At 37.9% G+C, this 21,334-nt stretch overlaps 1 protein-coding gene across 2 annotated transcripts in view; it reads left to right on the top strand.

Annotated features, from left to right (window-relative positions):
- The window catches only part of Rit2 (Ras like without CAAX 2), a 326,497-nt gene that overhangs the window by 140,910 nt on the left and 164,253 nt on the right, over positions 1-21,334 (top strand). For both annotated transcript variants that reach the window (XM_029547076.1, XM_021214896.2), the window contains exon 4: positions 11,244-11,435. In XM_029547076.1, the coding sequence (XP_029402936.1) occupies positions 11,244-11,435 (192 nt within the window). The remainder of the gene's footprint in view (positions 1-11,243; positions 11,436-21,334) is intronic.

Below are 21,334 nucleotides of genomic sequence, written 5' to 3'. Positions count from 1 at the left end.
AGGTCCAAGTGGTTCAAGGACCTCCACAGAAAACCAGATACACTGAAACTAATAGAAGAGAGCCTCATTTTATTCTTGAGTAAGACAAATAACCTTAGCTATATAATGAAAATAAGAAACATTAAATTGGTTTTTAAAATATTATTTTTTTAAAGAAAATATTTTATTAGTTATTTTATTTACTTACATTTTGAATGTTGCCCCCTTCCCAGTCTTCCCTCTGAAAACCCCTATCNCCCCCCCCCCCCATTTGCCTCTAAAAGGGTAATTTTCCCCACCCATTCACCCACTCCCACTTCACCCTTTAGTACCCTGTACACTGGGGCATCAAGCCTCCACAGGACCAAGGGCTTCCCATCCCATTGATGCCAGATAAGGCCATCCTCTGCTACATATGTAGCTGGAGCCATGGACCAATTCATGATAATATTTGGTTGGTGGTTTAGGTTAGTTTATACTGTTGTTCTTCCTATGGGGTTGTAATCCCCTTCATCTCCTTCAGTTCTTCTAACTCCTCCACTGTGGACCCCGGGCTCAGTCTGATGGTTGGCTGTGAGTATCTGCATCTGTCTTAGTCAGATGGTGGCAGGGCCTCTCAGAGGACAGCCATACTAGGCTCCTATATCTTAGTATTGGTATTAGCAATAGTGTCAGGATATTTTGTTTGTAGATGGGATGGATTCCAAGGTGGGACGGTCTCTGGATGGCCTTTCTTTCAGTCTCTGCTCCATTTTTGGTCCTTGCATTTCCTTTTGATTAAGACTTTTGTTGATGTAGAAAATGTTGGGTTGCATTATGGCATTTTATATACATATCATTGTACGCCATGATAATTAATTTCAAATTCCCATTGATATCCCCATTGCTCTCTGACTCCCCTCTGTCTGGGTCTAATTAAAGTTAAGATTTCAATGATAACATGTTTGCCTAAAAGTTGAACTAGACTTTTAGCTCAAGGAGCAAAACCAGAAGAAAATTGTTAGCATTATCTCCAATAAATATCTTTTCAAAGAGACAAGATATATTCTACTGGGAAAATCTCCTCCCTCCAAATAGTCCTAGTCTACCAGAACTGATTCTGGATAGGTAAGCTTATATATGAATTATTGTTCCTATATACAGTTCAAACAACCTGTGGCACTTTTTGGCCTATTCCTCTCTGCTCTGTTCAGTGTTTTATTTTCTTGCATGATTTGTTATATATTGCTAGACCTTCTTCCCACGTACGCATCTCCTGTCTTGCTCATATTCACCACCTATGTTATCCTTCCTCATCGCCTCTCCATTTCTCATTGGCCTCCTTCCTTTTTCGAAATACCCCTCGTTCGGATTTAATGTCTTTTAAAATTAAATGTTGATTCTATCTTTATATCAGGAAAAACACAGGACATTTGTCTGAGGTTGACTTATTTCACTTAACATGACAATCGCTGGTTTTGCCCACTTCCCTATAAAAGACAAGATTTTTCTGTGATTCATGGCCAAATAAAATACCACTGTGGATATAAGCTTCATTTCCCTTATCTGTGCATCTGTAGAGGGGAACCTAGGCTGGTTCTATTAAGGTTTAGTCTTTCACATAATTATTATTTCCAATGATCCGTGTCCCTTAGTTATCTAGTGTAACTAAAATACAAGTCAGCGTAGCATATAATAGACTGCCTTTTCTTTCCAAGCAACACATTGCTGCCATGACTGTTCTGTTTTTCAGCTACAGAGCTACAGAATACAGAAGCATGTTTAATGACCTTCCTTTTACAACAGGGTAGTATGGTAATGCCACCAATATGCTTGAAAGTTCCAGGGTTTTGGCCATATTCAGTATTTCTGTACCTGATTATTTTCATATATAGCTTGAAGATCATAATAGAGGCCATTTTATATGACCAAAAGCCTGATCCTGTGCCTAAAATATCTCTTAAAATATCACTATTTTAATGAATGAATTGTCAGTCCACTTTCCACATTGAATGTGTGGGGGTCAGAGGGTTTGGGGAGTTAGTTCTTTCTTCCCATCATGTGGGTTCTGGGGATGAAACTCTTATCATCAGAATTATAAGAAATCACCTGTGTCCACACAGCCATTTCCCCAGGCCCTGAAATATTTCTTCAACATTCTTAAATTTTCAGTGATCTGACCTAACAGATAAGGAACGTGCCACCCAACGAGTGAACAGGAGCCTAAAATGTGCCCTTTCTACCACATCACATCCTTTCTGTTTGAAGTATGTGGCCCACACCCATTCTCTGCCCTCAGTCTCTCCCAACTCGACATCTCAATATTCTTCAAACTCTCGTCACTGCACAGGTTTGGACCCTCCCCAGGGCCAAGAAGCTTCATTAGTGAGTCTACCTTTCAGTAGAACCCCTATTGCTCCTTTCTCTGGGTCTCGGCATGCCAGGCATGGTCTCAGGAGTACTCATGAGTGCACTGCTGTTATTTCCTGACTGATCTGTGACAATGTGACTGGTGTCATGGGCTTATGATTTGTGCTATTATTTGCATCCCACTGCTCGGAAGGATCCTGTGCTTAGCATTTTCTTCTGACTTTTTTATCCTGAGTTCTTAAGAATTCTTATTAATTATCCATAAATGTTGAACAACGACCTCACATTTTTATTTTTCACTAGGATTATAACTTAGAGAGTGGCTCGGTATTGCAAACTTGGTTTATTTCAAAGTGTATTTGAGACAGAGATTTTTCAGGACCTATTTTCATAATAGCCTAATTCTATTGTTCTTAAATTTCCAATGTTCAGTGTCAACATTATGATTGATAGTCTTCCCAGTATTTTAAACACAGAAGTCCAGGAGATTTCAATCACCTTTTCCCATCTTCACACACTGATTTATTTTCTCCTTTCATATTAGATAAGCTGTCCCCAATGTCTTGAGGTTTAAGGAGATTGCTTGGCATAGCTAGGGTTAGAACCAGACTATGTCACTGGAAACGCGCTATGGCAAATCCTGATGTGTTGGCATTGAAGGAACTGCCCTTTGATCAACTCCAGGAAAGACAATCTCCTTAGCCCTAAGTATTGAGGAACTTCAAGTGGTCATTTTAGAGTTTTGTTTTCTGGGTGTTCAAACTGTCAGTCAAGTTTAGGTTTTTTCCCTGTATCCTGATTTCAATATCTTATTTTCTACATTCTTTGCTGTGTTTAGCTTTGAATATTTTCTTTCATTATATGTATTCTTTTAAGCCACATTGAATCTTAGATGCCTGACATATGTAAATGCTCAATAAATATTTGATGAGTAAGCTAAGCAGAGTGTGTATACTATGTATGACACACTGCATTTCTAAAACTACAGACAGACAGGGGAACTTATAATGATGGAGAGAGTGGTATTTTCTGGAGAAATAAGACTGTATTCCCAGTCGTATTTTTCATTTGAGGTACAATTTTACTCCATGTTACCTCCATTTATAAAATCGTTTGCTCATTTTCATCTTCATTGACATATTGAACTTGCAAAGGAATCAGATTGAGATGGAAGATTTATTCTCCATACTGTTTTCACATACATTAGAATAAATTGATGTCAGCTAAATTTTTGTCTATATTTATTGGTTCTATTCTTCCCTCTTTCAAAAAGATGAAAAGAAAAGCAATGAACACTTCGGTGTGGTATGCAGTCCTGTGAACTTGGCACTTGCAGGGCACAGTCACACAGAGCTTTGAATTCAAAGCTACCCTAGTCTACACAGGAAGCCTTTCGCCAGCTAAAGGAGAGTGAATGGTGTGTGTGTGTGTGTGTGTGTGTGTGAGTGTGTGTGTGTGTATCTATGTGTGTGTGCTAATTCTGAGACTGGCAGAATCTTTCTGATAAGAATAAACAACACTATGTACCTCTTACACTAGGGAGCACCTAAGATGCTAGTCTGTGATGGATAGTGTATTTTTCTGTCTGTTCATTTATTATTTAAACAGGAGGCAAAGATATTTCATACTTCTACCAGGTGGGCACAGAAAGGAGATGGTCCATGCCTTTTCCTAACCCTCTTCAAAAAATCCTTATTCACCTTTTAAGAACCTGGAGTGTGCCTGAATTAGTTACTTTTCTATTGCTGTGATAAAACACCACGGCCAAAGCAACTTACAGGAAAAGAATTTATTCGGAGCTTCTGGTTCCAAGGGAAGAGAGTCCATCATCCTGAGGGGAAGGGAACATGGCCGCAGGCAGGAAAGAATGGTGCTGGAATAGCAGCTGAAAACTCTCATCTTTACACAAAAATAAGGAATAGAGAACATGAGCCCCAAATTGAACAAATCTTTTGAAACCTCAATGCTGGCTCCCAATGCTGTATTTTTCTCTAGCATGGCCATTCCTCCTAATCCTCAAATGACTACCAATTGGGGACCAAGTATTCAAATATCTGTGAGTTATGGGGACACTTTATCCAAATCACCACAGTGAGATTTATCAGAGATTATTTATTTGTTTCAGAATTCATAAAATTCCCAAACTATTAATTAGCTCAAGGGAAGATGTCAAAGAAAAGGAATCAATCTGTAATATATACTCAAATAACATTGAAGATGCCAAAAATTATTTGTACAGATAACATTTTTTAGAGTCTGTTTTCATAAGTGCTTTGATGCTTATGAGTAGCAAATGGAAACTAGTAATATTCCTGAATAATTAAGCAACAAGTTTCATTTACAGCAGGAAGATATTGACATTAACAGATAAAGTGCAGACAACAGAATGTTTCAAAATCTTTAATTCATGGGCTAATGAGAACAGACGTGATATGTTAAACACAAGCTTGTCCCCTGTGAAGAGATTTCTATATCATGTTACTAAGATGCCACATAGCTACAGAGCTTATGCTCAGTATTCTTTGTTCCATCAGCATCTGAGGATGTTTAAGACGAGCATTTGCCCAGATTCTGTGAGAGTGAGAGAGAAGTCGAGCTATTCGGTGTCACTTCATCATTGTGAGCATTTCATTGTATCTGTATCATTGGGGAAAGATTTCTAACTTGAATTCTGTGACATTTCTGATAGCTGTGGTTGAAATCATCCCACTTTCACACTCAGTGCTGCTCACAGGGATCTTGTGCTTATTTTCCCAGTGAGAATGTCTCTCTTGTTGAATATGTAATGAAGGTAATAATAGGATTGAACTGTATGGTATTTAAAAAATTCATCAAAGCAATTTCATGTTTGTTCTCTCAATTGATTCTTTTTTCTCCCATATAGGGCAGGCTAAGTATATTCTAATCTTTTTTTCACAAACGAGGAAATTGAGAGGTTAAGATATTATATGTTGAAAGATGACAATCTCAGTTAGTCACAGGCCTGAGTGACATGCATTGTAACTCCCTTATTATGTCTTCAGGCTATAAAGACGAAGATTGAACAGGAACACAATCATGTACTTGGCTGGTATCTTTTTGTTGTTGTTGTTTTAATTTTTGATAAAATTCCTCTATGTAGCCCAGGTTGATCTTGAAATTGTAACTGTTTGATTTCAGTGTCTAATACTGGAATTATAGGTGCCCCATTACAATATCTTCCTTTCTTCTTTAATATAGTTTATATATGATTTTAATCATATTATTAAATGCTTCTAGACTTTCATTCTTTCTCTAAATATTGTTCCCCGTGAATATTCCTTTTTAATGCTATGCCTATATTCCATTTCCTAAGTTATTAGACTTTTATTCTATAGTTATTGCTGAAGTAATAAAATGTATTGTTTTATCTTAAACATCAAATATGCCATAGGAAGACACATGTCTAGTACAGATTAAAATAATTCTCAGCTGGGAAAACAACAAATATACTACCCCCCCCCAAACTCCTTCATTCAATAAATTAAATCTGTAAGTAGAGCAAGTACATAAATGAATAATCAACACAGAAGATCAACAACATGACTCAAAATAATGAGTGGATCAAATAGACATGGTTCTTTTTATCCCAAAGTAAACAAATTAGTTTAAAGTAGCATTGAAGAGGATGAAAGGAGAGGGCCTCTTTTAAAAAGTGATGCTCACCTTTCGTGTTCTGTCCCTTTTTCTTTACTCTTCTCTCAGACAATACATCCCCAACAGAAGCAGGGGATGACAACTTGGAGGAGGGACTCCACCCAAATGTTGCAGAAATATTTCCTCTCAATCTGGGATTTCTACCCTGCCTTTGACCATTTAGATTCCAGATAAAAGACACACACAACCTTTATATTTGTAATAAGCCTTAATCATCGCAAGAGCTGGGCAGATATCTATCCTCTATGCTATTATGTTTATTTCCCAGACATTAATTCCATTATACAATTTGTCATGTTTTGCTTGGATTGCTCTTAAATCCAATTAGCTAATCTACATGGCCATTATTTTAAGAATCTTACCCGATGGTGTTGTCTCTTCTCCTCACCTTCTTTTTTTCCACCATATGCTTCTCCTCTGACCTCAAGCCCAGGAACTCTAAATCCCACCTATGTGTCTTCTGCCCAGTTATTGGTTGTCAGTATCTTTATTCACCAATCAGAATAAACTTGGCAGGGTTGGGGAAGAGGCAAGGTCACACAACAACACCTGGGTCTCTGGGGAAAATCAGTATTTAGCATAGCAAAACACCAAACCTTCTTGATTTCCTTTCTGAAAAAAAAAAAAAAAAAAAAAAAAGCAGGCCTCCAAGTGATATCAACCAAACATGGCATAACAAGATGCAATAAGGTGTCAAACCTCATATGAAGGCTGAATGAGGCAACTCAGTAGGAGGAAAACAGTCTCATAAGCAGACAAAAAGACTATTAGAAATCCTGCATAAAACCCAAGTTATACAGCTGCAGCATATATGGAAAGAGCCTAATGTAAACTCACGTAATCTCGGTGACTGCTGCTTCAGTCTCTGTGAGTCCCTATGAGCCCTGCTTAGTTGATTCTGTAGGTAACGTTTTCCTCATGTCTTTGACTCTTCTGGCTCCTGTAATCCTTCATATCCCTCTTCTATGGAGTTTCCCTACCTCTGCCTAATGTTTGGCTGTGAGTCTATGCATCTGCTCTCAGAAGATGATTGGGCTAGGCACCAGCTGAGGTGTATATTATTAGGGATGATTTCATTTTTTTTTTTTCTTTTTGTCGGTCACGTTTGGTTCTAGCCTAGATCTCTTAGCCATCCAGCTTGTAGTTTCTGATCATCCAGGTAGTGCTGGCCATGGAATCCCTCTTGTGTCAACTTGGTCATCAACTTGGACCAGTCATTGTTTGGCCACACTCATAAACTCTGGGCTATCAATGCCCAAATGCATTTTGTCATCAAGACGGTTGTGGGTTTTGTGGCTAGGTTGGTGTTCCAGTACCACCTCTTGGAGCCTTGCCTAGTTACAGAAAATGGTGGTTTTAGGTTCCATATCTTTCATTACTAGGAGACCTTGCTAGGTCACTCTCATGGGTTCCAGGAAGTTTCCATTGCACTAGGTTTCCTTGTTACCTCTTAAATGACTTCCCCATTCCAGTCTCTCTCTAGTATTCTCTCCTTCTGGCCCCTGTCTCCTCGACCTGATCCCTTCTGTTTCCATCCTTACCTGCCCTGAGTCCTCCCACAAAAATCTATTCTATTTCCTCTTCCCAGGGAGATGTATACATTGCACCTAGAACCCTCCTTGTACTTAGCCTCTCTGGGTCTGTAGACTCTAGTGTGATTGTCTTTTATTTTACAGTTAATATCCACTTATAAATGAGTGCATACCATGTTTATCTTTCTGAGTCTGGTTGCCTCACTCAAGATGATTATTTTCTAATTCCATCCATGTACCTACAAATTTCATGATGCCATGTTTTTCCTAGTCGTGGAGTAATACTCTATTGTGTAAATATACGACTTTTTAAAAATCCATTTTTAGGACGAGGGACATCTATGTTACTTTGAGTTTCTGGCTACTATGAATAATTTTTATGAATGTAGTTGAGCAAGTATTTTTGTGGTAGGATGGAGTGTTCTTTGGGTATATGCCCAAGAGTGGTATAGCTGGATCTTGAGGTAGATCAATTCCCAAGTCGCTGAGGAACCATCATATTAATTTCCATAGTGACTGTACTGCCATGGGCTAGACTCTGTATGTCCCTCAACCCATGGGAAAAATCAGGGTCCTGGTACTCAGGTGGGCAAGGAGTCGGCAAGTGACAAACAGATGTGAACACCAGAGAGTGTTGAATCTGAATGTGTTTTCTCATAGCAAGCATCAGACTTATATTACAGAAGAAAACAAGGAAATTAGGTGACATATCGGCCAAGGTACATTGAGGTTATCTGATGCATAATGACACAAAACAGAAAAATACATACATAAAGACTGCAGGAACCAGGGAGTGGTTACAACTGACATAAAAAGCAGCCCTATCTAAAGTCAGCTATTCTAAGAGCCAGGTGAGGATTTCACACCCTAGTTCCAATTCTAGTCTATTGTATAACCCACCACCAGGAGGTGTTCCACTCTTGCTAACCTTTTCACAAATAATGCAATACTATAGTTCCTCCTTAAACCACAACCCTTCTTCTTCCTAGACCATTGTAAATTCCTGCATATGGGAGTGGCTCTGCTGTTATTCTAAGTTTATTTTGTAGGAATTTCCCTGAGATGCCTACTCTTACCTAGTAAACTGCAAAGCTTAATTTCGTTCACTATCTCTTTCAACAGTGGAAGAATTTCGTCTGAATAAGTCAAATCATTCCTTGGGGAATATAATAAAACATTACTGAAAGAAAGCACTTTAAGCCCTTCACCGACTATAGCAAGGACATATCTGTACCACATCCGTGTTATGGGAGACAAAGTCTCTCCAGCAGACCACTTTCTGTGAAACTTTGTGCCTCACGACTATGTCCAAGCTTTTGGACTTGTCACACAGACTCCACTGGAGTGGGTGTGGCTCTGTACAAGTTTGCACTCCCTCCAGCAATGGGGGAGTGTTCCCCTTACTTTATATCCTCGCCAGAATGTGCTATCTCTTGAGGTTTTGATCTTAGCCATTCTGATGGATGTAAGATGGAATCTCAGAGTCATTTTAGTTTACATTTCTCTGATGATTAAAGATGTTGAATATTTCTTTAAGGGTTTGCCAGTCATTTGAAATTCCATATTAGGAATTCTCTGTTTAGATCTGCACCCCACTTTTAAACTCGATTATTTGTTTTATTGATGCTTAGTTTCTTGAGTCCTTTATATATTTTGGAGATTTAACCTCTCTCAGATGTGGGGTTGGTGAAATAACATTAACCAAGCAAGTGAAAGATTTGTATGACAAAATCTTAGTCTTTGAGGACAGACTGAGGAACATAACGGGAGATGGAAAGATCTTCCATGCTCATGAATTGGTAGAATTAAAATAGTGAAAATGGTGATCCATCAAAAGCAATCTACAGATTCAACACAATATCCATCAAAATTCCAGCACAATTCTTTACAATCATTGAAAGGACGAAGTAAATTTCATGCACAAAAGTAAAAGCCCAGGTTAGCTAAAACAATCCTGAGTAATAAAAGAATTTCTGGAAGAATCACCATCCCTGATTTAAAGCTGAACTATAATAATAGAAACCTCATTGTATTGGTATTAATACAGTCATGTTGATCAATGGAATTGAATCAATGTCCCAGACAAATCCATACACCTATGAACACCTGATTGTTTTAAATGAAGAAGTTGGAAGTACACAATGGGAAAAAAAGAAAGCATCTTCAACAAATAGTGCTGGTTTAACTGGATGTCTGCATGTAGAAGCATGTAGTAGATCCATATCTATTACCCTGTACAACACTCAAGTCCAAGTGCATCAAAGATCTCCACATAAAACCAGACACAGTAAACATTACAGAAAAGAAAGACGGGAGTAGCCTTGAGTGCATCGGCACAGGAGACAACGTCCTGAGCAGAGCACCAACAGCACAGGCAGTAATACTGGTATTTAATAAATGGGACCTCATGAAACTGAAAAACTTCTACAAGGCAAAGTGCACCATCAACAGGCAAACCAGCAGCCTGTAGAATGGAAAAGGAAACAGATACTTTTATATTGCATTATTGATACAATATCTTTGACAGTGAAATTATCACAATTTCTCAAAAATAGAGGAATGTTCTCTTTGAGCAAATTTACTTCTCAAGCATACTGGAAACTTAGTGAGAGATAGAATTTAAGAACATACACTGTAGCATTGTTTCTAAATCAGCATGACTATAATACATGGGGATCAAAAGATGACCCAGAGGGAAAAAGCATTTTTATAGACAAGTCCAAATTTTAATTATCCATTGCATCTATCTAATCACTCTTTGTAGTTTTAGTGGTAGATTCAGACTAAGAATAAATAAATAGCATATTTTTGACTTAGGGAAACTATGGATTACAGTTTAAATGTTAGGATTTTCAGATGTTGGGCAATTGCAATGCAGACAGGAAGCAGTGTGAAAGTCTGATACAGCAGGGGTAGTCAGATGGGACAGTGCGACCATCTGGATTGTAGCCTGTCTTCTGCAGAAAGTGAGGAGGAAAGAGTTAGCAGAGTGTAGAAATTAATCTGTCTTTAGGTAGCCAGGTCCTTCTGTTTATGTGCTTCTCTGAGACAAACCTAAGAATACTGTCATATATGGGTACATCTGTACTATTCACGCTAAAATCCCTCCCAGAAAGGCAAAGGTAATCAAGAGTCTAACATCAGTATGCCCTCCCACCTCTAGTTCCTTCCTGTCTTTCTCTGTTGGGGATTAAACCCAGGACCCCCCACATGCTAAGCAGGTACTCCATCTCAGCTATATCTCTAGCTTCTGTGCTCATATTTTTGAATAGAAAAGTAGCTCATTTCCCCAGGTCCTTTGGAGGACTTGCTCCAGATATTCCCTACAAATGTGCTCTTATTTGAAGAGCAAAGTCAGATTCCTTTGATCATACATGTCTTCAATGGTTTCTGGAAAAAAATTTCAAAAGACAGGCTGTAAGAAAATATTTAAATATTAATGTAGTGCCATATCTAACATGAACCCAAAGGCTTATAATGTTTGTAGTACATAAACTGGTTCATTTTCTGAAGTGCGGTCATTAAAATGTAAAAACAAACCTTATGTATATAATTTGTTATTTACGATATCTGCCCAAGAGCTCTTAAATTGAACCTTTTGTAATCAAATATCAATACGCTCAAAAGTTTAAAATATTCACATTTTTGCAAGAATATATTAAATTGCATATTGACTAAAACCTACCCAATTACTCTTCTCTCCTTTAGGCAGAGTTCACGGCCATGCGGGAGCAGTACATGCGTGGGGGAGAAGGCTTCATCATCTGCTATTCTGTCACTGACCGCCAGTCATTCCAGGAGGCTGCCAAGTTCAAGGAGCTTATTTTCCAGGTCCGTCACACCTATGAAATTCCCCTTGTGCTAGTGGGTAACAAAATTGACTTGGAGCAGTTCCGTCAGGTGAGTGCAAAATTTATATTAGCTTGTCTTTATATTAGATGTCTTTGCATCCAGTGATACATTGTATCAAATATGACTGGTTCTAAGTTTCAATTAATGACCTGCATTTTTCCCTAAGAAATCCATATATTTTCCTTTGTAGTGTTTTCTTCTTCTATATAACATCTCTTATATGCTACTTTACAGCAGCCCCACCCTTCTCTATATTCTTGAATCTGGGGTGTTAGATTTGCTTTAGACAATAATGTATAAAAGAAATGAGCCTGCGGAACTTCTGAGTTTGATTTTACAAAAGTTTCTATGTTTTCCACTTGAAATGCTCCCATCTGAGTTCCAGACTTCATATGAAACCCATGTGCTATGTGCACCAAACTAGCGCTGCCCTTGCCAAGGAGCACACATGTAGGCAAAGGCGTCTTGTTTGTTTTGCCAGCAGCCACCTTTTCCCTTTTATTATATAAGACAGTGGGAGTGGGTGGGTTGGGGAGCAGGGCGGGGGAAGGGTATAGAGGACTTTCAGAGAGGAAACTAGGAAAGGGGTTAGCATTTGAAATGGAAATGAAGAAAATATCTAATAATAATAAAAAAGAAATGTTAAAAAAAGATGATCTCTCAGCCAGTCCACTTGGAACAGTAAATGTCTCAGAGTTGAGCAGTATTTGTTTTCTGACTATAGAATCCATAACAAACATATTTAAGTCACTATGTCTTTAAGCCATTTTTCATGCAGTGATAGATAAATATCCCCTCTTGTACTGAATGAGAAAGTGTTCCCGTATACGGTTAATATTTTCTAAACTATGCATGCTCTGTCATCATGATAGTCAAAATAATTTCATGTATTCTTCAAACAAACTTGAGAAGATTACATATGTAAATATATATATGTACATATATATGTATACAAATATATATACATGCAACTCAAGTTTTTGTAAATCTAATTCTCTAAATTGAGTTGCTTACTTGTAATTTGGGATGCTTCATCTTTATTTATACCATCTTTAAATGTGAACTGTCTTTTAATAGTTTCTGTTATTTTTGTCAGTGATTATTTTTTAAGCCTACTACTGAAGCTTACTAATAAAACCGTTTGCTAAGGTAGGAATAGTGACTAAGGAAAACATGGTTTTTCCCCTAATTTATGTATCTCATGCATTTGAATCTTCATGTGTCTATCTTGAATGACTTGTGTTCCAGATTAAACACAGTTCATTACAGTATATTCTCATTGAGTCAGACTCCACTTCTTAGATGTCACCTGAGGGGGTGGCCTCTCTGAGATGGCTACTTGGAAACTGTAGCCCAGATATCTGTCCAGGGACAAGGAAAGCCACCACAGGATTCTATTTCTGTGCCTTAGTTTGTAGAAAGTAACTTGCATGCAAATCAAAGTTTTGTAACTCCAATCGCCTAAATTTGGTTGCTTAGTTATAATTTGGGATGCTTCATCTTTATTTATACCATTGTTAAATGTAAACTGGCTTTTAATAGCTTCTGTTATTCCTGCTAGTGATTAATTTTTAAACCAACTTCTACCGTAACTTACTAATAAGTCCTTTCACTAAGGTAGGACTAGTGACTGAAGCAAACAGAGTGGTTTTTTTCCCTAATTTATGGCTTATGAATTTGAATTTTCATGTTTTATAAATGTAGTGTTTTCTTAAAATGGAAAGAGCTCATATAAAGCCAATGTTTCTGAAGCTTTGCTTAACATGGAAATAGAGTTATTTAGTGCAAGTCTTTTTTTGTGGTAGCTTTTTTTGTGTTTCGTATTGTATTTCAGAGTCCAAGCCTCTTAAGGTACAAGCTAACTATTTTAGAAAGCTGTCTATTGTTTTAGTTACTGTTCAATTGTTATGAAGAGACACCATAACCAAGGTAACTTTTATTATTATTATTATTATTATTATTATTATTATTGATTATTATATCTTGATTGCAATTTCCCTTCCCTCCTCTCTCTCAGTCTCTCCCCACAACTTCTCTTTCCTCAAGATTTACCCTGCCTTCATTTCCCCTCAGAAAATAGCAGGCCTTCCAGGGACCTCAACCAAATACAGCAACAAGCTACAACAAGACCAGGCAGATATTCTCACACCGAGGTTGGAGGAAGCAACCCAGGAGGAGGAAAAGGGCCTCAGAGGTAGACTTAAGAGTTAGAGACATCTCATGCTCCCACTCTTAGGAATCCCACAAGAACACCAAACTACACAACCCATAACATATGTGGAGAACCTAGGTGAGACCAGTCCAGGCTTTGTAAGCCCACTTGAGTCCTGGTCAGTTGATTCTCTGGACCATGTTCCTATGGTGTCCTTGATCCTTCTAGCTCCTCCAACCCTTCCTTCCCCTCCTCCATAGGACTCCCCAGATTCTACCCATTACTTGGCTGTGGGACTCTACATCTTTTCCCATCAGCTGCTGGATGAAGTCTCTCTAATGACAATTATGCAAGTCTCCAGTCCCAGCATATCCTGTAGGCGTGGCAAACTATGGGTGGGGCAGAGGTTTTGCAGCAGGGTTGGTGTCCCAATCTTTCCACTTGAGACCTTGCCTGGTTACAAAGGATGGCCAGTTCAAGCTCTGTATCACCCATTACTAGATGTCTTCACTAGTGTCATCCTCATAGATTTCTTGGGATTTCCATTGCACTAGGTTTCTACCTCACTCCCCAAATGCCCTCCAAGTGTAGACATCTTTCCCATTATTCTCTCCTTCCATTTCTCCAGATAATCCCTCCTGTTCCCATCCCTACCCATCCCCAGGCTACCTTCTATTCTAAATCTATTCTAATTCTCCTTCCTAGAAAAATCTGCCTCCCACTCCATCTTTTTAAGTCTTCCTTGTTACTTAGCCTCTGTGGGTCTGTGGACTGTAGCATGATTATCCTTTACTTTACAGCTATTATCCACTTATAAGTGAGTCTATACCATGCTTGTCTTTTTGGGTCTGGGTTACTTTACTCAGGATGATTATTTTTTTTAGTTCCATCCATTTGCCAGCAAATTTTGTGATGTCATTTATTATTATTATTATTATTATTATTATTATTATTATTATTATTATTATTATTATTATATCCAAGTAATGATCTATTGTGTATTTTTTAAAAATCCATTCTTTGGTTGAGGGACATCTAGGTTTCCAGTTCTGGCTATTATGAGTAAAGCAGCTATGAACATAGTTGAACAAATGTTCTTGTGATAGAATGGAGCATTACCCTTTGGGAGTAAGACTGACATGGTTTATGTTTTTGAAACCTCAAAGCTCACACTCAATGAAACACTACCTCCAACAAAGGCCATTACTCCTAATGCTTCTTAAACAGTATCACTGATTGGGAGCCAAACATTCAAATATATGAGCTTATGGAGACCTTTCTTATTCAAATAAATGTTTAATCTATCCTTGTTTGTCTTCTGTGTAAACTAATGTGTTGCTGTTTCTCTAGTTTGCTTCTGCTAAATTGTGTACTATGATAGGATTATATTTCTATAAGAGGAAATGTTCATCTCTATGTCTTATTATGACCCTATCCTCACCTGCTTTGCAAATCAAAGAAGAAAGACATATATCTGAACCTCCTGCTACCCCTCTGATGAGTGGAAAGACTTTGATTGATATCCTGGATAAGATTTTTGTCCACTTGACACAATACAGGGTCATCAAAGGAGAGGGGACTTCAGTTGAGAAAGTGCCTCTATTAGATTGACCTCTAGGCAAGTCTGTGAGAGATTTTCTTGATAAATGAACGATTTAGGAGGACCCAACCCACTATGAGTAGTGTCAGCCCTGGGAGGGTGATCTTGGACCTGTATAAGAAAAAAGTAGGAGAAAGCCAAGGGGACCATCCATCCATAATCTCTGCATCAGTTTCTGCCTCTAGATTTCTACTTTGAGTTCATTCCCTAGCTACCCTCAATGGTGTACTGTAACCTGTATGACAAATAATACTTTTTTCTCCCATATTGCTTTTGGTATTTATTACAGGAACAGAAAGCTAACTATTGCACGTTCCTTAGGATTTCTGGAAAGAAGAATGAGGGGAGATTGTCCCACCTTCAGCATTAGTGGTTACGAGAAGGCAGCACCTGCACCATCAGTGAATACTGCACCTCTTTATCGTACACTGAGAATTCCTGGAGGAAAAGGCTCTAGCTGGGTTAGTCAGGGGTGTTTTAAGTGACTCTAAGAAAGCTAGGAATGTGAGAACATTAGGAAACAATTTCAGTCCATGCCTCGTAGAATGACTACACAGAATGATTCCACATACTGGTGACATTGGCTTTCCCATCTTTCTAGGCATGGATTTTCTAGATTCAATGGAAAACCTTGGCTTAAAGACTTAAACCTATCCTTGAAGCAGGATCAGAAGGATCCATCACTCCCTGGAGAGTTTGCTGCTCCTTCCCAGTTAGCACTAAAGTGAATCACAGCCTCACAGACTCCAGAGGTCACAGAAGCCACCACTATGTGTAAACAAAGGAAACAGTCACATTCTGGTTTCACAGGCTTCCTTTTCAGATAAAGACAAATAAACGTGAAAGTCACAGAGAGAGCAAAAGCCATGAAAACACAATTACCACCTTCTTAAAGGTCCTTCTGCACCCAGTCTCCAAAAATTAAGTCTCTGATAATGAGGTACTGGTGTGGAAATTGGGCTTCTGGCTGTGGTGTTTGTGATAGAAATGACCATTCTAGAAATTGCAGAGTGGAGGCTTTTCTTTACAATGCAATTTCAATTTACACATTATTTTCATCTTTCAGCCTTGTGTTGCTGAAAGGTAGGCATTTGAGGAATGAGAATATTAAAGAGATAATTCTATTGATTGAAGTTGACTTCACAAAGTTTTGGTAGTTAGTAAGAAAATTAAAACTAAGACTGTGTATTCTATACTACATGGACGCTTGAAAAATTGTTTTTGTATTTTATATCTGAAACATATATATATATATATATATATATATATATATATATATACATACATACATACACGGATACCTTTTAACTATCAATCATCTATCTGTCTGTCTGTCTGTCTGTCTATCTGTCTATCTATCTATCTATCTATCTATTGATCTAAAAACAAAGAGCAAAGATGCCAACACCAAAACTATAGTTCAAAAAAGTCATACAAAGCTTTCTGGAGTAACAAAGATAAACCAATAAAGGTGTAGACTAAAGATACCTGTTGTGTAGTAATGAGGGATCAGTGACAAGTTTCTTAATAGGCATCTCATCTTTCCTCAGTTGCCCTTGAAATAGGTTGAAACAAGAAAGTTTCTAATTTTGCCTCTTTTATAGGGTAGGTGCTTATATGGCTAATGTATTTTGGTGAGCCTCAAGGCCTTTCAACTAAAAAAAAAAAATAGTTGAATGAAAGAAGTAAGTAATGATGATAAGAGCGTCAAGCTTTTTCTTCCTGCTTGAGTTAAAATAAAAGAGCTCTTTGTAAGTGTGAGTATTTTCTCCAGGAGTACTTATTTTGTTATAATATTAAATATAATATATTATGTTTAATCCATACCACAATCAATCATGAAGTTAACTCCCATGTGGTAATTTGCCTATTTATCCAGGGGTCAACTGAAGCTTTTAGATGTCCAGAATTTGCACTATGTCATGCAGTCAGTTAAAGATAAGATATAAAACTTCACGTTTTCTGATTTAACATTTCACTGCTATACTGCGGGCCTGTCAAGGACTGGTCTGTCATGAGTGAATTCATCGTTTTGCTTTTTGTTACCCCCAGATTAAGGGTGGTAGGATATATCTCAGATAATAAAATGTAAAAACAGCGTTTGCTTGGCAAGCAGTCACAGGGAGGATCAGAAGAATAATTCTTTGAGTGTAAGTGGATAGTTCCAGGCCCTGGACAGGACACTTAGCCAAAGCAGGAAGAAAGAGAGTAAGGGGAAAATAAGAAAAAGAAGATGAGAGTCAGTTAAGAAAGACTGTTTTGTACAGAGGAACAATCCTTCCACAGTTTAGTGAGAATCCTTTCCTATGTGCAATGTTAAGGCTCAAGCCCATGACCTGGCCTAGGACATAAGAGAACACTAAGTTTGCCCAATCCTGTATCCAGACTATTTTTTTGTCTTTCTGAATCTGACAGCATTAGGTCCTTGAGCCTCTGGGATCATTTTCTTCCTCCTAATCATATCATTTTTCATCACACCGGGGAGATAAAGAGGATAATTTCAGTTCGTGAGAAACCTAAACCAACTGCATAAAAATGGTTTATGAAGGAAAGAAGTTTCAGAGCCTTGGGGGATTCACATCAGTCTGCAAGCTGCCATATCCTCAAGACAGAACCCAGTAAAGCCTTCAGTTATGACACTGTAAGAAAGAGTAACTATAACCTTGAAATAAAGGGGATACCACTTTTTATTGCTGGGCAGCTCACACTGGTGTCTTGGGATCATGGAAGTCTTTCTTCAGTTTTCAGTGAGTATAGAATGCCAGAAGTATTGTTCTTAATTTAGAGTTGAATAATTGTACCTCTGGGCATTGGGGATGGTTATGCTCAGAAAATAACGTTTATGTAGCGTTGTAGCAAACGCATACTTATGGTGGAGTAGCAATAGTTGAGAGTACCAGAAGAAAGTAAGAAATCCAGTCTTTCTCAACACCTTTGTCCCTAGGAGCTATGCACATAAAGTAAGAACAAAATAAAAGTATCTCGAAGCCAGTGAATACAATAGTTATTGATAAGAACCACATTTGCAGCATGTTTGAGACAAACACCCAAAAGAAAACAAGTGGCCAGACCAGAGATAAGCAGTAAGATGAATGGTAAGATTTATTTTAGGATGATGAAAAAAAAAGCAAATGTTAGACAAAAGAACTAAATCTGGGGGTTTCAAGCTGTGAGGAGCAGCCAGTGATTTGTGGGGAGTAGGGAGGCGAGCATATCTCATAAACATGTGTCAAACATTCTTAGAATAAGTTTGCAGGCAGTTTCTGCATTGGAGACACATTTCATCAAAGAGAAAACAAACATACAGATATCCACCAGAATGTGTGATATGAATATAAGCTCATTTTCAAAATTGAGAGTTTATTTTTCTAAATGGAAATGAAAGATTGAGCAATGCACTTCTATTGTTATGATAAACACTTAGATTTAACTAATATTGCCATTTATCTCTAGTTACAATCTTATGGCATTTTCATTTTCTTTCTTTAATTTAATTTATTAAAATGTGAGTGTTAACTTCAATTGATATGGAAAGTGAAACAAAGCTTAGAATTTTACATAATTTATCCAAACTGGTAGAGTTTGGAATTAGAATCTGAGTCTAATCAGTTTTCTGTTTTTTTTTTCTTTCAATATAAACAAACAAATAAATGTGTGCATGCTTTTAATATGTCATAGGATGTTTTAGATTTATTTTATTTTATTGTCAATTAATTAATTAATTAGTTTTGTGTATTTTTTGAGACAAACTCTCTCCATGTATTCTTGGCTGTCCCAGACCTCGTTGTGCAGATAAACAAACTGGCCCCAGACTCAGAGGGTATTCTCTGTGCCCTGGATGTGGGAGTTGTGTTACAGATTTCTCAGCTGTGGTTAGATGCCTCATGGTTAGTTGTTCTTTGCATTCTGACCATTATGGACCTGTCAATTACAAAAAGAATCTTCTCTCATGAGGGATGAGAGCTATAGCTATTGATGAGTATGGAATAAGTATTTAGAATACAGGTATAAATTATATTGGTTTAGGAAAACGGCAGCAGTAGTTTCTCCTCTAGGATTGATGACCTTTCCGGTTATGCGTGGTTTTCTGGGTTTAAAGTATAGGCATAATTTCCTTTCTGTTGTGTGGACCTTCCATTTAATCCAACTGCTGTCGGTTACTGCTAAGATAGAACTGCCAATGTTATACATTGGGGATATCTTGCAAGCAAGCGCGTTACTGTTGGGTTACAGATGGGTTGGGCTAGGTATGATTGATTCTCCTGTGACAGCTTGTATAGCACCTCCAGGTTCTATGAGAGCTAGTCTGCACATGGGAGACTTCCAGGGAAGTTCCAGCTCAGTTTCTCCAGTTTCTTTCTTCCAAGTCTTCAGAAACATGGCATTACCTTCAAGCTCTGGGTAGTGACCAAGGGTGATGTCAATAACCTGTAGTCTTTTGTTAGTATTTTGGGCTCTCCCACCCAATCAACAACTTGAAGGGAGGTTTGTTGTGCATAGAACTGGAATTTTTGTTAAATAGTTTGTGGAAGGTTATTATGACTCCATGAGGTATAACTCCATTTATACCACATTTTAGGTTAGCTCATATAATATGCTTTTTCAAACCACTTTAGTTTTATTTATTTCTCATCCTTCATTCTCTCTCCAAATTACATCCTTCCCCTTCTTACCCTTTTATGTTCTTTTCATTTTTATTTACCTTATTTATCAAATCATTAGCAAACAGCCAGTAAATAACAGTAACTTTTGGAATCTGGATGAACAAGGGTGAACATAGAGATAAAATCAGTATCTTTGAGAATCTGGAAGTACACTGGACATTATGAATATGTACAAATGTGTATGTCAACTACACAACACCAAATGACATTAAGAATAAAATTACATAAATGAAACCGTTCTTTGTCTAAATGTGGGACCTCGTGAAATTTCTCTTTCCACTTTAACACATTCATTGATGTTGCCATTGTCCCAGACCTGTTTATTCAGCCATTTGAAGAAGAAACTGTTTCACAACAGACGTTCTGTAGTTCTGGCTCTGAGGATTCACTCCCTTTTAAAGATGTTCCCTGAGTCATAAATGCAGAAGCTGTGATATAGATGTATCAGCGGTGGCTGGGCTCCCTACAATTTACTGATCTTCATTGCATCCAGTTGTGGATTTTTATGATAAACTCTGTTGTAAGGAGAGTCATCTTTGATGAGGGGTGGTAGTTACATTTAGCTATGAGTATAAGAATAAGATCTAGCATGTAGTAAGGAACTATTCATTTCTTAGTAAAGTGGTGGCAGTGGATTCTTTTCTAAAGTCCATGACTTCACTAGCATTGGCAAGTTCTCCAATATCAGGCATGATTTCCCTCCTGTGGAGCAGGCCTCAAGTTTAACTAGACAACTACTGGTTACCACTTGGATGTGTGAGTGCCACTTCTTGCCTTCTTATCCATCATTTGCCATGCTGGTAATTGTCATGGCTTATAGGTACAGCGGCTGCATAAGACTGTTTAATTGCTTCTCTCCCTTGGCAGTTTGCAGAATAATTTCTGGAACCATGGGAGCTGGACTGTAGGAACAATGCTTTCACATCAGATCCGGCTCAGGTCAGCTGAGTCCTGGGTCCTAAGAATATGGTGTCTTCGGACATTGGCACAGAACCTCAACTCTTGAGACATAACCAAGTGTTCCATTTATTATCTATAATTTTTGGAGTTGGATTACTCTGACCAAACACTCTAAAAGAGCTTGGTCATGCTTAGTCAAAGGATTTTTTTGTTAATGTGGTATTCTTGTGAGTGGTATCATCACCCCAAATGACTTAGCTTCCTTTCAAATGTATATGTATATGTATATGCGTATGCATATGTGTATGTATATGTATGTATGTATAAGCTTAGGTAAATATAAAATGACTCCTTGAGTGTTAATTGTCCCCATCCCCCATTATCCTTCAGTACTGACCTCCTTCCTTTGTCCTTAGTTTTAGCGGCCTCCCTGTTTCCTTGTTTCTAACCTTCTATTACATTCTTTGGCCAGCTCATTCTGCTACCATGGTTAAATCTAATATGGCTTATACATATAGCTAGCTAGCTCTTTCAACTTGAACACGGATTTAATTGTGGATAATTATGATTGCATTCTTCAAGTATTGTTTTACAAAATTTGTGAGCTTCGTGAACTAGAACACAGGTCCTG

The sequence above is a fragment of the Mus pahari genome, chromosome 15 (genome assembly GCF_900095145.1).
Source record: "Mus pahari chromosome 15, PAHARI_EIJ_v1.1, whole genome shotgun sequence".
Taxonomy (NCBI): Eukaryota; Metazoa; Chordata; class Mammalia; order Rodentia; family Muridae; genus Mus; species Mus pahari.
This window is presented reverse-complemented; position numbering and strand designations above follow the sequence as displayed.